The following is an 18515-nucleotide window of genomic DNA, read 5'->3' on the forward strand; positions in this document are numbered from 1 at the left end:
ATGTAGAGGTACCCATTTACATTACCCCAGGGTGGAGAGAAGCAATTATAGTTAATTGTCTCGCTCAAGTGTCACGACCGGGATTCGCACCCACACTTTGCCAAACGGAAACACCAGAGCTCGAGTTTGGTGCTCTTATCCGCTCGGCCCAACACCCCACAAATAATGTTTGATGTGTTTGTGTGTCAGTCTTACCTTACTTATGCATTATAATTGTTAATGGCAAAAAGGTTACATAGAAAAAATTCGCCACAAGGAATAAGATTTCCACATCACTTGAAAAAGAAAAATAAATAAATAAATAAATTTCAAAAGTCAATTAGAAATTGAGGTCATCAGTACATGAATATGAAATCTGCATACCAAGTTGTTGATTTGATCCAGTAAGTCATTGACTTCTTGGCTGCAGATTAATCCAATATGGGACCTTCCAAGCAAGCGACGTACTTTACGCTTTACTTCAGGCTTAGGAACCTTCATCATGACCATAAATGCAATAGCATTGGATAAAATATCTGGACAATAGAATAAAAATACACAAAGAAATTGGTAAGTGTCATTTTATGATTGCAAAATACACAAGACCATAACAATTATAAAACATCTAACTTCTCTTTGAAAATGAAAGAAAGAAACCAAATAAATCTAAAATCTAAAATTCAAATTCAAATTGGTTGATCTCATAGCAGTTTGTGTCATTCTTGTCACATGATCTTAATTATAATATAAACCTGAAACAAGGATGTTTCCCTGATGTAATTCATGATGAATACAACATTTCTTACACAAACATTGATAGCAATTTGCTATACGTGCAACCACCCATAACAAACTAATTTTCTGCAATAAGTTACACTATTACTCAAGTTTTATAATGAGTAGAGAGGTTTTAAAAGATTTTTGGGGTTGAACAGAGAATTGACTAGAGTGGGATTCGAACCAACGACCTCCGGATTAACGCTGAGCTAACTAGGATTAACTATTAACTGATTAACTAGGTTAATCCGGAGGTCGTTGGTTCGAATCCCACTATAGTCAGTTCTTTGTTCAACCCCAAAAATCATTTACAAATTTACCCAGTCAGTTTCCCTTGTAGGTTTTAAAAGAATAACATTAAGTAACAATTAAGGAAAAACCTGAGAAGCCACAGGTATAACTGCAACTAGGGAAAAATCCCTTAAATTGCAGGAGATCTCAGGATAGTATACATGTACCTTTTGAATGGTAAAGGACTATATTGAGTTGCTACATGTAGATGTTAAATTTGCATGGGGGGTAAAGAATATTAATTTTGGTTTACCTTTACATCGATGTGTTTAAGCACTGTATACTCAGTACTTTCTCAAGTCCTTTATCTCGGGTGGGATTGGAACCAACAACCCTTGCAATTCTAGAGCATTGTATTACCAACTCTCAATAGAGCAGAGTCTTACCCCTAAGTCTAGTTGGTAAGCCATTGCTCTAGAATTGCAAGGGTCATGGGTTCTATATCCCAAATGCCTGGCATTTGTTTTCATGGCAGCCTCTCTAGGTCTCTTCCAGCCAGGAGCTGGTGCTAGGCCTCCCCTGGAGTTGATGGCGATGCTTAGAGCTTTTTCAGCTGGGATGTTGTCAACTAGGGGAGCGACATGACTGAAGAAGGCAGAGCGGCCTCGTTGAATTAGCTGTTGATGGGGGGCAGACATGTTCTTTGGGTGACCTCGTTGTTGACGAGGTGGAACCACTGGATGCCGAGAATTGATCATTGGCACCTCATGTGGAACGATTCTAGTCGATTGAGGTCAGATTTGAGGAGGGACTAAACCCTCACACACAGTGGTGTAAGGGTAAACCAAAATTAATACGTCTATATAATGATATTCACATTGTGCTAGTTTGATAATAGCTGAATGGAGTGACTCAACTAACCTGCTAGAAGTTTATCTTCATCTTCCTCAAGACGCTTCTTCTCACTTGGTGTAAGGGAATCATATCTGAAACGAATTACAAACATCTTTTAACACACTGATCACAATTTCTTTCAAAGTTGAATTAAATCCATCAAACAAAGCTGTAAACTATTTCACTCAGCTATATTGTGATAATTGTTTACCTGTTCATATCATTTTCCTCCTCAATCAAGAAATTAAACAAGTGACTGTAACAAATGGGTTTGAGTCCCAGTCATGACACTTGTGTCCTTAAGCAAGACACTTAACCATTGCTTCGTCCTTCGGATGAGACATAAAGCCATACATGTAGGTCCCATGTGTTGTGTAACAAATGTCAAAGAACCCAGTGTGCTTATCGAAAAGAGAAGGGGTTCGCACCATTGTTACTGGCTGTGGCTGCTGTATGCGCCATAGCACCTTGTAAACCCTTTTAAGGTGTTAAATAATTGGGTCTCAGAATTCATCACTGCAATAACCTATCTTTCTGAAAGTTTGTATATACTCGGCGTCTTAAGTACCTTGTTTGGTAGATACGTGCCCTATATAAGACTTTGATATTATTATTATTGTTACCTATGAATCATCTCAGCTGGCCCTTGGTCCATACCAACTGCATCTCTCTCAGCGGCTACAGCATCAAGAAAAGCATCCTCCCAGAACTGAACCTCATCCCAAATTGGAGATCTGTCCTTAGCTAAAAAGAAGACAACAAATATTGCCAGTTAACATTTGTTTCAGGAGCAACCTCATTTAGTCTAACCTAGGCCTCATCTACCAATCATGGATAACACACTATACACTTGATTAATTAAAGGAACATTACAGATTTTTTTTTACTAACAAAACAGTTGCTGGCAGTGCAAGCACTTTATGTAATCCACCATATATAAACTGACAAACCTGTAGAAGTTCAAGATCGATCAGCCATCTGGGTCACGAACAGGGAATACAATGCTCACTGAGCAATATATTCCAAACGCGATTATTTACTTCTCATCAAATATGACCATTCAGACAGAAATATTTCAATGGATGTTTTCTTCTATCATCATCATTAGACCGTGTATGTTTTATGTAAATCTGTGATTTTCAAGATTTTTGTTTCTTACCAATTCTGTAACGTTCCTCTAAACCTGATGGATGTTTTGATGTAAACAAAAAATACAAACATAAATTTTAAAATTATCTTCATTTTATTGTTCAAATAATACTTAGAGCTTGTATAGAAGATTATCCAGTAGAATTGGAAATGTTGATATCATGCACACTTGCATCTAGACTGCATCAAGTTTTGCAACTTCCGGCTCAAAATATGCCAAAGCTAGGATGTGATAATGTGTAATATCACAAAAACACAACTCCATCAATCATCTAGGCACTACTAACCAAAACTACAAATTCTGAAGAATAAAAAACATAAATCTTTGCAAATCAAAAAGCTTGTTCTTCTTACAATAATCCTATAAGAAGAAAAGAACCTAAGAATTGGTTGTAGAAAATGCGATAGAGAGTCAAGGTTTGTTAAAATTCTGCATACATGTACCAATTAGTGCTTCAAACACATAGTGTCGCAAGATGAGTTCTGAAGTATCCGTATCCGTAGCAATCATGTTTCCTCCATGGTAACGGAAGCCAGCACTCACACAACTTTTACAACTCCATGTAATGGGAGATCGTCGCCTTCCACCAATGGATGATAGCTACAAACAAAACAAGTTACTTCACTTTACTGTCAGAGAATTAACTTACTTGCAGACTAGTCTCAAACTGAACAGCCAGTTCATTTCATGAAGATAAATATGTCCTTTACACATGGCTAGTATACAAATATTGACTGCTTCGAGTGCTATGGTTAAAACTATGACTCTCGAGGTGATCCCCGGAGCGTTCTATTTTCCCAAGGCGAAGCCGAGGGAAAATAGAACGCTCCGGGGATCACCGAGGGAGTCATAGTTTTTAACCATTGCACGAGTAAAAGCAGTTAATATTTGTTTTATAACACCCCAAACATTTCTAAATACTGTACTATTATTATTAAGTTACAGACCTGAATGCTACAATCCACGGACGACGCGAATACAGATTGCAAACACTTTTACTTACTCTGTTGCATGTAGTGTCGTGCAATCCGAAATGGTTACAGACTATTAATTTATCATCCTCGTGCACGCAACGGACGTCTGGGTACTGCACGCCGTGTGCTAGTCTGTCGGACTAGCGCACAACGCCATGTGCTAGTCTTCGGACTAGCGCATGGCAAACGGACGCACTATCACAAGGCCGTCGTCTAGCAAAACTAAGACATGTCATGTGACGGGCTCTAAACCAATGAGCAGGCAGAATACTTGCAAGGGGTGTTATAATCATCAATATTATATTATGACACATTTAACTCTAAAAAAGAGTGGCAAAGAATGTCAAAGGTCGTGGGTTCGATTCACACCTACGGTGTAGTAACATGCCTGTGGATTCTTTAAAGGATTTGGCTACTTTTTGTAACACAAAACACAATGTCCACAGATTTGCATCAAACTTACACCATTTGAAGATAATGATAGTAGAAAGCGTACCTTAAAATATTAGTTGCTGAGGTGATGTATTTTTTGAGAAATGAGTAAAACAATGTCATGAAAATACGTTTTTAGATGCTAAAATAATTTTAGTCTCATGATCACTGAGACGAAAATTATTTTCATGACATTGTTGTACTCATTTCTCAAAAACTACAGCACCTCAGCAAGTAATATTTTCAGGGAAGCTTTGTACTATCATTATCTTCAAACTGTGTAAGTTTAGTGTGAATCTGCGGACATTGTGTTTTTTGTCCTTAAAAAAAAACATAGACCCTTTAACAGAACTCAGGAAAAGAACCAAATTTACACACTTTGGGTGAAACCAAATAAAAAATTCTTAATCTATGTTGCAAATTTAACATCTATAAAACTCTATAATAATCTCTATTCTCAATGTTATGAGATTACATGTTTTGCATCTTTCATTGAACAAGTCTCAAAGATAATTTATGCTATTAGTATTATAACACCCCTAACAAGAATTATGCATTTTAATTGGTTTAGAGCACATCACATGATGTGTTTATTGACTAGAAAGCTTTGTTACACACTACTAAACATCCAGCAATCAATGTACTATACCCATAGTAACCAGTGAACTAGACCCATAGCAACAGCAGACTTCTATAGATCTAGGCACAACATATGTTTGGGGTGTTATAAAACAATAGGTGGATTGCAGACAGCGTCATGGACTGCCATATTTGATGATAAACAATGGGAAAGTGCATGTGTGTACGCACTAAGCACAACTCTCAGCCAATGACGCATGTGCAATCAATCTATTAATGATTGCTTATTGACTGCTTTTACCCGTGCTGTACCCGTGCTGTACGCACTAAGCACAACTCTCAGCCAATGACGCATGTGCAATCAATCTATTAATGACTGCTTATTGACTGCTTTTACCCGTGCTGTAGTTTAAACTATGACTCCCTCAGGATTACTAGGAGAGTTGTCTTTTTAACCTAGCACTTAAAGCAGTCAATATTTGTTTCACAAGGTTTCACAAGACTGCAGATACAGATACAGATACGGATATGATAACCGTATCCGCTCACATCAGCCGCGTGTTGGATTTTGTTACGCAAAATATAGGTATGTGTCACTTGATGAGAGAGCTCGCATTCATCACAAGTGTTTTTTTGACACATGATCGATAGAGACCTTGTGTTTTACACATTGTATTTTTCATCGTTTTGCTTGCAAATTACTAACAATTTTCTATCTATATTGAGCATGTGAAAGCAATTCCCTGGGAAATGTTTTTGATCTGGGACAAAAAGACAACTAAAAGTCTGCAAAACAGTATCCGTTTTTCTACAACGCGTATCAGCTCCTGCTAACGTGTGTGCAAAATAGGATAGTGGCGGATACGCGTCACGTAAACACACAAAGTGTCAACGAATAGGTATCTGTATGTGTATCCGTAAACTTAAGAAACCTCTCTAATGTATTAGGTACTACAAGGGGCTGAGAGATAATTTGACAAGATGAAGTGTGAGTAATTTACTTACCCCATTAAGTTCTACTTCACTGTCTGACATTACAGATCTTATTGACTGATGTGTAATACGTGACCGGCGCAGACGTCCTTCCCCACATGTTGAACTGCTATCACTTTCATTGCCAAGCGTGTCTGTGCTGTTGTAACTTACTAACGTGCTGGCTTCAGATACCTCAGAATCAAGACTGCAGATCTTTTCAGAGAACTTCTCTCGACGTACAATGATTTCTTTAGGCTGTATGGAGTTGCTGATATCTGTGTGGGACTCAATAGTGTCTTTTCTGGCTTGAAACGTAATCCCTTCATCATTAACATCCCCAGTGTTGTTATTTTCAATGTCGTTAACTGACTGTTTATATATATCTTGTTGTATTGCATCAGTGTCATTCTCCAGTTGATCTGTACCATCACTATTACTTCCTGGCTGTGTTGTCATTTCCAAATTGGAACCTATTGCACCTGAGTTAAACATTTCAAATAAGATGGGAAAGTTAGTCAAAGTTAGTCAAGTAAATCTTGATACAAAAACAAAATCATACAATATTTAGATACATTTGTTTGAAATTTGGCCGTGTGTGAGAAAATGTCCCTTACAAGTAATACTCAATTGTACTGTGACTTCTTGCAAATCGATCGACATGATATGTATCTTTATTTGAAAATGTACCATACCCAAAAACAGTGATTAATCAAATCTTAATCATACTTGTTCTTATTTTACATATGTAAATTTTCACATAATATTTAATTAAAATTGTCCGTAATAAATGACAGACTTTGAGATAATAAAGTGCTTACTAATGTAAGGGGTCCTTCACAATTATCATCATTTTCACAAGCACACACTTTGTCCATATCCCCTCCCTCCCCTAAAAGTGTACGAAGAAAACTGGGGTGTTTTGCACATTGTTCTACAAACCCTATAGATTCATTATGAGCACAGTTATAAGAAATATATCAAGAACGTACACGTATTAAACAGACACCATAGTTCCTTGCATAGAAGACGCAGCTTATCCTACTTTTAAAAGGTTAAACAGATACACAAAAAACCAGCGTCAAAGGCCCATGAAGCTATAATTTGAGAGTTAAATATTTTGTTCAGAAATAAAAATGTACAGCAGGCATTCACCCCTTCCCTCTCGGCCTACACTTTGAATGCTTGTGAACATGTTAATAATTGTGATGAATGACCCCTGATTCCATACAATTTTGAATGATGCCATGCCATAATGCACCCGAGTTGTCTACAAAATAAAACAAAGACAAATTTTACAATGTGCAACCAAATGTTTAAGCAGAAGAAAAAAAATTCCAACAAACCTCAATGGACAGCAAGAATAACCAAGCAATGGTTTATTATTGAAGAGCAGAAAATGGAAGAACATCAAGTGACCGGTAGAGTAGAAGAAAAATGAAATAGTTTTAGCAGAAAGGCAATTAATAAAAATCACAACAATAGAACAATAGCCAAACTATTCATGTGCAAGAGGCATTCTTTAAAGGTGCATTGAGATTACTAACAGTCTTACCTGTAACCGCTACTCCTGCCGCTATACTGACTGCTCCATGTACTCCAGCACCAGTACTTCCACCAACACTTACTTCAGACATATCAATCAACTCATAAGCACTGTCATTACGATTCCCTTCCATCATTGGAGAGTTTACTAAAAAAAAACAATTTCACACCAACACACTCATTATATCAATGAATATTCATTTGTAATGCATATTCATTGATAATTAATGTGACCAGTAGATCATACATTACATAGCTTGAATAGTGGACCTGGCCTAAGATTGGATTTTCAGGTTCACTCCAGATACAGTATCCATAATGATTAATCTTCTATTCATAAATACCTCAGAAAGTTTCGCTATTCCTGTTGGTGGAGAGTGCGTCACGTGGGGTAGTTGTGAGAAAACCACGGTTTTCATGGCACAATTAGCATTTTTTGTTAATCACTCCTCTTATGAATATAGTAGAACAACATTGGAATACAGATAAGTTTTCAGTTTTTACAGTTTCCTATATTACGCTGTGTACATTTTGTACATGAATGAAATGTGAACAAGTGTAAACACTAGGTCCAGGTGAAATGTTCTATGTGAATGTTTTGAATGTGTGTTGGCACATGGCAAAGGGGAGTGGTGCACTGTAGTGATGCATTAATGACATACCTCTTATGGCTCCTTCCTCTGTGCTAGTGCTACTGCTGCTCACAACAGATCCACGTTTCTCCCAACCTGAAATGTCAAATAAGCATCAATTGATCATTACACCTTGTGCCTTATTACTTCATCAAATACATTCTCAATGTTATTAGCTGTTTTTGTGTTTTGCACCTTTGGACCCAGACAATTATTGGAGCAATTTGATTGTGTTGTGACCTGCTGGGCCCAATCTCATGGATCTGCTTACCCTAAGCAAGGAATCGGCGCTTACAGAAGCAGGGAATTCTGTGCTTACGACAAGCATATTTCACGATTGCTTTGCAAGGAATTTAGGCACTTTACGCTTACACAGCTAGGGCAGAAATTCTGTGCTTGCACGTAAGCGGAGAATAGTGATCTTAGGCGCAGAATTTGGCTGTTAGCAGAGCCATGAAATTGGGCCCAGGTCTCAATGTAATGGCTCTGCTTACAGCACAATTCTGCCCTTACAGCATCTAGACTTGTACAATTTTACAGGGCACAATAAGCGCATAAATATGTGGTAAGCACTGCCATGACATTGGGCCAAGAACATAAAGATATAGACCTTTACCACGGTATGGCCATCTTGATTTTACTCCATTCAAACTCATTGCAACCAAACTGAGGCTGGATGAAATAATAGTCTGGCGCCATGTTCGCGCATTGAATGTTAGCGTTTGTTACAGTGGAAACAGGGAACATGACCAAGATGGTGATAGCGTGAAAAAGGTCTTTATTAAAATGATTTTAAAGGTATGTACGTAAGTAATTTCTTTAAAATGTCTGTTGCTGATGATTTCTCCAACAGTTTTATGCAATGATAGGTGAGTAGTGAGTATTCTCCATTGAACTAGACTGGTTTAGGAAGGGAGGGAGGGTGTAGTGTACAGAAACATGGCTTAACATCTAATTCAAATACAATGACTGGATTACATACGTGCATGTAAGGAAAATTGTGAAAATGTGGAGTTTCATCTTATTAAATGACACACATTGCATTCAAATTGTCATGTGGGTACATAAATGAAGTTTCTTTTATACTCGGAAAAAAAGTAGCTGCCTATTGTAGGTATTAAGTTGTCCATGATTTGTACATTTTCACAAATTTTGAACATATTCATGTGTTACATTTTTGGGTGACTTTATTAAAATATTTGCAACAATTGAATGAATTTGAGCAAAGAAGAGTAAAGAGAGATGACCAATGGTATAAAGATAATCATGAACAGGAATAATAAACCATGTACACATACATTCATCATACACTTTATGCAATCTTTCATTCCTAAACATTAAACTAAAAGTTGGTATGGATAATATGTACGCCACTAAACAAATCAATCCTAAACTGTGCGTGCATTGCAGGTTTTAAGTTGGTATGGATAATATATACGCCACTAAACAAATCAATCCTAAACTGTGCGTGTATTGCAGGTTTTAAGTTGGTATGGATAATATGTACACCTCTAAACAAATCAATCCTAAACTGTGCGTGTATTGCAGGTTTTAAGTTGGTATGAATAATATGTACATCGCTAAACAAATCAATCCTTAACTGTGCGTGTATTGCAGGTTTTAAGTTGGTATAGATAATATGAACACCGCTAAACAAATCAATCCTAAACTGTGCGTGTATTGCAGGTTTTAAGTTGGTATGGATAATATGTATATCGCTAAACAAATCAATCCTAAACTGTGCATGTATTGCAGGTTTTAAGTTGGTATGGATAATATGAACACTGCTAAACAAATCAATCCTAAACTGTGCGTGTATTGCAGGTTTTAAGTTGGTATGGATAATATGAACACTGCTAAACAAATCAATCCTAAACTGTGCATGTATTGCAGGTTTTAAGTTGGTATGGATAATATGAACACTGCTAAACAAATCAATCCTAAACTGTGCGTGTATTGCAGGTTTTAAGTTGGTATGGATAATATGAACACCTCTAAACAAATCAATCCTAAACTGTGCGTGTATTGCAGGTTTTAAGTTGGTATGGATAATATGAACACTGCTAAACAAATCAATCCTAAACTGTGTGTGTATTGCAGGTTTTAAGTTGGTATGGATAATATGTATATCGCTAAACAAATCAATCCTAAACTGTGCGTGTATTGCAGGTTTTAAGTTGGTATGGATAATAAGTACACCGCTAAACAAATCAATCCTAAACTGTGCATGTATTGCAGGTTTTAAGTTGGTATGGATAATATGTACACCTCTAAACAAATCAATCCTAAACTGTGCGTGTATTGCAGGTTTTAAGTTGGTATGGATAATAAGTACACCGCTAAACAAATCAATCCTAAACTGTGCATGTATTGCAGGTTTTAAGTTGGTATGGATAATATGTACACCTCTAAACAAATCAATCCTAAACTGTGCATGTATTGCAGGTTTTAAGTTGGTATGGATAATATGTACACCTCTAAACAAATCAATCCTAAACTGTGCATGTATTGCAGGTTTTAAGTTGGTATGAATAATATGTACATCGCTAAACAAATCAATCCTAAACTGTGCGTGTATTGCAGGTTTTAAGTTGGTATGGATAATAAGTACACCGCTAAACAAATCAATCCTTAACTGTGTGTGTATTGCAGGTTTTAAGTTGGTATGGATAATATGAACACCTCTAAACAAATCAATCCTTAACTGTGTGTGTATTGCAGGTTTTAAGTTGGTATGGATAATAAGTACACCGCTAAACAAATCAATCCTTAACTGTGCGTGTATTGCAGGTTTTAAGTTGGTATGGATAATATGTATATCGCTAAACAAATCAATCCTAAACTGTGCATGTATTGCAGGTTTTAAGTTGGTATGGATAATATGTACACCTCTAAACAAATCAATCCTAAACTGTGCATGTATTGCAGGTTTTAAGTTGGTATGGATAATATGTACACCTCTAAACAAATCAATCCTAAACTGTGCATGTATTGCAGGTTTTAAGTTGGTATGAATAATATGTACATCGCTAAACAAATCAATCCTAAACTGTGCGTGTATTGCAGGTTTTAAGTTGGTATGGATAAAATGTACATCGCTAAACAAATCAATCCTAAACTGTGCGTGTATTGCAGGTTTTAAGTTGGTATGGATAATATGTACATCGCTAAACAAATCAATCCTAAACTGTGCGTGTATTGCAGGTTTTAAGTTGGTATGGATAATAAGTACACCGCTAAACAAATCAATCCTTAACTGTGTGTGTATTGCAGGTTTTAAGTTGGTATGGATAATAAGTACACCGCTAAACAAATCAATCCTTAACTGTGTGTGTATTGCAGGTTTTAAGTTGGTATGGATAATATGTACACCTCTAAACAAATCAATCCTAAACTGTGCATGTATTGCAGGTTTTAAGTTGGTATGAATAATATGTACATCGCTAAACAAATCAATCCTAAACTGTGCGTGTATTGCAGGTTTTAAGTTGGTATGGATAATAAGTACACCGCTAAACAAATCAATCCTTAACTGTGTGTGTATTGCAGGTTTTAAGTTGGTATGGATAATATGAACACCTCTAAACAAATCAATCCTAAACTGTGTGTGTATTGCAGGTTTTAAGTTGGTATGGATAATAAGTACACCGCTAAACAAATCAATCCTTAACTGTGCGTGTATTGCAGGTTTTAAGTTGGTATGGATAATATGAACACCTCTAAACAAATCAATCCTTAACTGTGTGTGTATTGCAGGTTTTAAGTTGGTATGGATAATAAGTACACCGCTAAACAAATCAATCCTTAACTGTGCGTGTATTGCAGGTTTTAAGTTGGTATGGATAATATGTATATCGCTAAACAAATCAATCCTAAACTGTGCGTGTATTGCAGGTTTTAAGTTGGTATGGATAATAAGTACACCGCTAAACAAATCAATCCTTAACTGTGTGTGTATTGCAGGTTTTAAGTTGGTATGGATAATATGTATATCGCTAAACAAATCAATCCTTAACTGTGCGTGTATTGCAGGTTTTAAGTTGGTATGAATAATATGTACACCTCTAAACAAATCAATCCTAAACTGTGCATGTATTGTAGGTTTTAAGTTGGTATGGATAATATGTACACCTCTAAACAAATCAATCCTAAACTGTGCGTGTATTGCAGGTTTTAAGTTGGTATGGATAATATGAACACTGCTAAACAAATCAATCCTAAACTGTGCATGTATTGCAGGTTTTAAGTTGGTATGGATAATATGTACACCTCTAAACAAATCAATCCTAAACTGTGCATGTATTGTAGGTTTTAAGTTGGTATGGATAATATGTACACCTCTAAACAAATCAATCCTAAACTGTGCATGTATTGCAGGTTTTAAGTTGGTATGGATAATATGAACACTGCTAAACAAATCAATCCTAAACTGTGCATGTATTGCAGGTTTTAAGTTGGTATGGATAATATGTACACCTCTAAACAAATCAATCCTAAACTGTGCATGTATTGTAGGTTTTAAGTTGGTATGGATAATATGTACACCTCTAAACAAATCAATCCTAAACTGTGCATGTATTGCAGGTTTCAAGTTGGTATGGATAATATGAACACTGCTAAACAAATCAATCCTAAACTGTGCATGTATTGCAGGTTTTAAGTTGGTATGGATAATATGTATATCGCTAAACAAATCAATCCTAAACTGTGCATGTATTGCAGGTTTTAAGTTGGTATAGATAATATGTACACCTCTAAACAAATCCATCCTAAACTGTGCATGTATTGCAGGTTTTAAGTTGGTATGGATAATATGTATATCGCTAAACAAATCAATCCTTAACTGTGCGTGTATTGCAGGTTTTAAGTTGGTATGGATAATATGTACGCCACTAAACAAATCAATCCTAAACTGTGCGTGTATTGCAGGTTTTAAGTTGGTATGGATAATATGTACGCCACTAAACAAATCAATCCTAAACTGTGCGTGTATTGCAGGTTTTAAGTTGGTATGGATAATATGTACACCTCTAAACAAATCAATCCTAAACTGTGCATGTATTGCAGGTTTTAAGTTGGTATGGATAATATGTACACCTCTAAACAAATCAATCCTAAACTGTGCATGTATTGCAGGTTTTAAGTTGGTATGGATAATATGAACACTGCTAAACAAATCAATCCTAAACTGTGCGTGTATTGCAGGTTTTAAGTTGGTATGGATAATATGTACACCTCTAAACAAATCAATCCTAAACTGTGCGTGTATTGCAGGTTTTAAGTTGGTATGGATAATATGTACACCTCTACACAAATCAATCCTAAACTGTGCGTGTATTGCAGGTTTTAAGTTGGTATGGATAATATGAACACTGCTAAACAAATCAATCCTAAACTGTGCGTGTATTGCAGGTTTTAAGTTGGTATGGATAATATGAACACCTCTACACAAATCAATCCTAAACTGTGCGTGTATTGCAGGTTTTAAGTTGGTATGGATAATATGAACACCTCTACACAAATCAATCCTAAACTGTGCGTGTATTGCAGGTTTTAAGTTGGTATAGATATCATCTATTTCAATCTCACACTACACAGAAAACTCACAGGGAATCAGACTGGTTAAATGATGCAAGCCACGATTCTTGCATTGGGGTAAACCCTTAGTTAGTAAGTTACCAGAGTCACTTATAAAACTAGGGCTATGCCCATGATATTATCAACTCAATATTTTCTCCCTTGTACATCACCTCCATTCACACATTTTCAAGCTAACATTAACTAAATCCCACATTCGCTTCAAATCAAAACACCCTTGGTTTGATTTCTCACTATATACATGGACATGTTTGTTGTGCATTTTGGAGTCAACCTACATGTAGAACAACACTAGAATTAACATGAAGTTATATAGTCACAACAAAAACTCAGAAACATTACAGAACAAGTGGTGAGCTGGTTCCATTGAATGGTAGGCATTTACAACACAGTAGCAGTTTAAGGTAATGAGTTAGGGGTAAAACACACACACACATACATGTACATCACATTACAGCCAGAAATGCCAGCAAACTGTATGCCTTACTCTCTTTCCCATGCAATATTAGGCCAGCGTGTTCAGACAAAAATATGAAAAAAAGAGCAAGAAACAACAAGCCAAAGCCTATTAGTCATATGCATCATGGATAAATCACTATCAATTATTGTTAACATTCACAAACATCATGGAGTTTCAAGAGATTTGGTAACAATATTAGTGAATTAACATTGCTGTGGAATTTATCTAGCCATTGACAAATGAATCAAGTGCACATTATAATGCGTACTGTGAAATAAATGTATCAGTCTTAGGTGTACCCTATCATGACACTATCACACAACAATGTCACTACATGGTTTGAACAAAGCAAGTCAAATATAACATTCTAGAACCCTGTTATGATGCAACTGTTGTTTATTTACATGTAATCAAACTAAAAGACAAATTACTCAGGACAGAATATTTAGAACAACATTATTGTGGAAGCAACAAACAGGAAATAAAGAAAATGCAGCTAAACGTATTGATTTTGAGTTGTCTGACCATTTCATCACATCCCATAAAAGAATAAAAAACTAGAAGTTGATGCAAACTGAACAGCCTGTACTGCCAAATATGCACCGCACTAAGCTAAATCAATCACAAGAACCATCTCTGCCCTCAAAGGGACCCATTTACCCCTTGATGATGAGAAGCAATGATAGTGAAGTATCTTGCTCAGAGACACAAGTGTTATGACAGGGATTCGAACCTACATCCTGTGGACTTATTCATCAGAACATGAGTGCACTAAACCACTTGTCTACAACACGCCATACCTTGATCTTGTACTAATATTTGTTTAAGGATGTTTAACGTCATTGGCGAGATAAAAGTGAGAAGGGCACAACAAAAAATCTCTGTGTTTGTTATAACCTATTCCTGTGTTCAATTAAAACAACTAATTAGAAAAAGCTGAAAACCCGACCAACTGCAAGCTTCAGTGCTGCTACACCAAAATTTATGACTTCACTCACACTGTTATTATATTACTGTAATATTCAACAGATGTCACATAGGTTGACTTTTGGGTCGGAAAAAAATCCCAAAACAACTTAATTCCTGTTAAAAAAAACCACAAACAATCACATCCATGTCGACCGTTTGGCAAATAATTAGTCACAGACACATTGGGCATTGGATTTAGGGAGCCCCGAATTATGACAAAGAAGCACACTTCTTAAAGAAATGAAAACAAGAAAATGAAATAAAACAATGTGTACTGTACAAAATTCCTGCATGTACATGTAATGGTTCCGACTCGTCAAACAATGTGAGGAACATCATAACAGGGTTCCCAAAGGACGTCGTGGACAACAAAATAAAAATTACCCAAAACAACTCTTCACAGATTTGGGGGACAAATATGACAACGAACAAAATTGTAAAATATGACACCTCACCTATAGCAGCAATAAAATTATCTTCATTGAGACTATGTGTTTCTGGTATAGCACCCATGCTCTCACTAACTTGCACACCATCTGATGGTACAACCAATGAGCCCTCTATGTCAAATGCACTCTCACTTCTTATCCCTTCACCTTGCCTAACACCCTTCTTCTTATTCTTGCCTGGGTTTGGCTCCTTGCCAAAGTAGTGTGTATGTGCAATTTCAAGGACAGCGAATGCACTTGCAAACCCTCCAACAGGTTGGTTATAGAAGGAATGCTCCAGACCAGCTACCACTGCCTTCAATACAGACACAATCCCCTTGTACACGGCTTTGCTCACTTGCTGTTAGATAAATCAAAATACATGCAACATCAATCATCAGATTTGTTCAATGCCAAAATTGAAAGTATTTGGATTCCTCCTTAAAGACAGTGGACACTATTGATAATGGTCAAAGACCAGTCTCCTCACTTGGTGTATCTCAACATATGCATAAAATAAAAAACCTGTGAAAATTTGAGCTCGACTGGTAGTCGGAGTTGCGAGATAACTATGAAAGAAAAAAAACCACCATTGTCACACGAAGTTGTGTGCGTTTAGATGGTTGATTTGGAGACCTCAAATTCTAAACTTGAGGTCTCGAAATCAAATTCATGGAAAAATACTTCTTTCTTGAAAACCATGTCACTTTAGAGGGAGCCGTTTCTCACATTGTTTTATACTATCAACCTCTCCCCATTACTGGTCACCGAGAAAGGTTTTATGCTAATAATTATTTTGAGTAATTACCAATAGTGTCCACTGCCTTTAAAGGCAGTGGACACTATTGGTAATCACTCAAAATAATTGTTAGCATAAAAACTTACTTGGTAACAAGCGATGGAGAGCTGTTGATAGTAAACACATTGTGAGAGAACGGCTCCCTCTCAAGTAACATAGTTTTTGCAAAAGAAGTAATTTGCCAAGAATTTGATTTTGATAAACTTGATAAATGTTCATAAACAGCGAATGGTTTGGATTGAAAAAAAAAGAAATATTTCATTTGTAAAACAGCAACACACATAAATGACAACCTTCCATTGATCAACCAAGCTGATTGCAAAGATAAATTGTGACACGCTGCGTGAAAATGAGTCAGATGTCGCCCAGTGCATTTTACTTTTTTACTTTTGAAGAACCATATTTGCATGGTTAACCTTTAGAACACTTACTTTTAGGTAATAAAGCTATGAATACAACAATTTTGACCATACTTATGTCTTATTTGTATCCTTTTGCGCGAAATGGTAGTTTAAAACATCACTTTACTTGTAATTCGTTTTTCAGAAAAAATTGTGTATTGGCTAATTTCAAACGGAAGTAACTCAGCAACGCGATACACCCCAACGCTTAGACATATACCAAATTACTGCTGTTGGTGTGTTCTTTCCAGCCATGCATATAACTCAATCCTTGAAATTGTCAACATCTGACTCATTTTCACGTAGCGGGTCACAATTGTCCATTGGGACAAGTCACTTTGAGACAGGTCAACCAATGCAGGACCCCGTGGGGATAAGTACCTAAGTGCTCCTTTCAACAGACAATCTCACAAAAAAGTACAGAAACATTGGGTATTGCACTAAAGATGATTGCAAGTTGTAAGAGACATGACCCATAGCATCACATTGCAGTCACAGTCTTACAAAGTGCACATGGAGTCCCCATTTGAAAGACTGTATGCCCCGGTTGTAATGTCAATAAATAACTGGTGATGGTAGGCTATTCCAGATCTTCAAAGCACCAGGGGACAACATCAACACGCTCAAACATGCTCAAAGTTAGGCACTCGCTGCACTGCACTCCAAACAAGAGTTTGCTGCAACATATCTTTGAGTGGACAAACTGAAAAGATTATGCTTTATTCGCTCTTGCTGGCTTGATGTAATCCTATTAGGAGGCGTGCTGCGCTCCCATCTAGGCTAGAGGTACATACTCAATCTTGCTTTGGATTAATGCAAGTCTTGTAGATAACAATACCCGCCTTGCTAAAGCAGCATTGATGTACGTGACCAGCAATGCGAGTGATATTCTCAGTTTGCAAGAGAAAGAAACCCTAATAAAGTTTCATCTCCTTGGGTCGATTTCACAAAGAGTTAGGACTAGTCCTAACTTAGGACTAGTCCGAGGTCCGAGGATATATTAAAAACGTATAGGTAGTCCTAAGTTAGGACGAGTAACTCGTCCTTACTACTCGTCCCAAGTCGAGATAAGACTAGCCTTAACTCTCAATGAAATCCGCCCCAGCTCATTAATACTATGGAAATCTACTTTAACACCAAGGTGTCACAACCCTTGTCAACAATGTTTTTATTGAAAATCTAGCACAAAAAAAAGAAATATAACAAAGAATTCAAGATAAAAGGGTGTAATGTCTTACCGCATCTTCAATGTAATCATCAAGTACGGTAGTATTTTCTTGAGGTGATAGCTGACTAATAACCTGTGCTCTCATGTTCTCACTCTGCATCAGCTTCTTGAGACGAGACCAGTTGAGCCAACCCACATTGTTACCTTCTAGCACTCCTCGGGTGATCTCTTTAAGAAACAGCTGGTCATCACTGAAAGGTTAACGAAAGTAATAAGCTCAATGGTCAAGAGTGAAGAATCTCAACGTCAACAGTCATCAGTCAACGGCAAATATAAAATGACTTCATTCCTGACTGTATTGTGATGTATAGGTGTTGTTATTCATTAAAACCAATAGTAACAACTTCCGGACCATGGAGACATTATTCACCGGTCTCAACTGCAACTTTATATTTCAAAAAAAAAATCAATTTTTCTTTGAAAAAGATTTGCCACAGATAAATTTGAAGTACATGTAGGGTGCATAA

The 18515-nt window shown here is 36.6% G+C and overlaps 1 protein-coding gene across 7 annotated transcripts in view; it reads right to left on the minus strand.

The window, feature by feature from the left end:
* LOC139954089 (MAP kinase-activating death domain protein-like) overlaps positions 1 to 18515 on the minus strand; it is an 84272-nt gene that overhangs the window by 24237 nt on the left and 41520 nt on the right. For 3 of the 7 annotated variants that reach the window (XM_071953759.1, XM_071953755.1, XM_071953760.1), the window contains 9 exons: positions 18059 to 18239; positions 15789 to 15981; positions 8196 to 8261; positions 7544 to 7681; positions 6022 to 6470; positions 3469 to 3631; positions 2505 to 2625; positions 1909 to 1973; positions 364 to 515 (listed from right to left, as the gene is read on the minus strand). In XM_071953759.1, the coding sequence (XP_071809860.1) occupies positions 364 to 515; positions 1909 to 1973; positions 2505 to 2625; positions 3469 to 3631; positions 6022 to 6470; positions 7544 to 7681; positions 8196 to 8261; positions 15789 to 15981; positions 18059 to 18239 (1528 nt within the window). The remainder of the gene's footprint in view (positions 1 to 363; positions 516 to 1908; positions 1974 to 2504; positions 2626 to 3468; positions 3632 to 6021; positions 6471 to 7543; positions 7682 to 8195; positions 8262 to 15788; positions 15982 to 18058; positions 18240 to 18515) is intronic. The other 4 variants (XM_071953756.1, XM_071953761.1, XM_071953758.1 and 1 more) reach the window with 3 other exon arrangements.

This window comes from Asterias amurensis, chromosome 22, assembly GCF_032118995.1.
Source record: "Asterias amurensis chromosome 22, ASM3211899v1".
Taxonomy (NCBI): domain Eukaryota; kingdom Metazoa; phylum Echinodermata; class Asteroidea; order Forcipulatida; family Asteriidae; genus Asterias; species Asterias amurensis.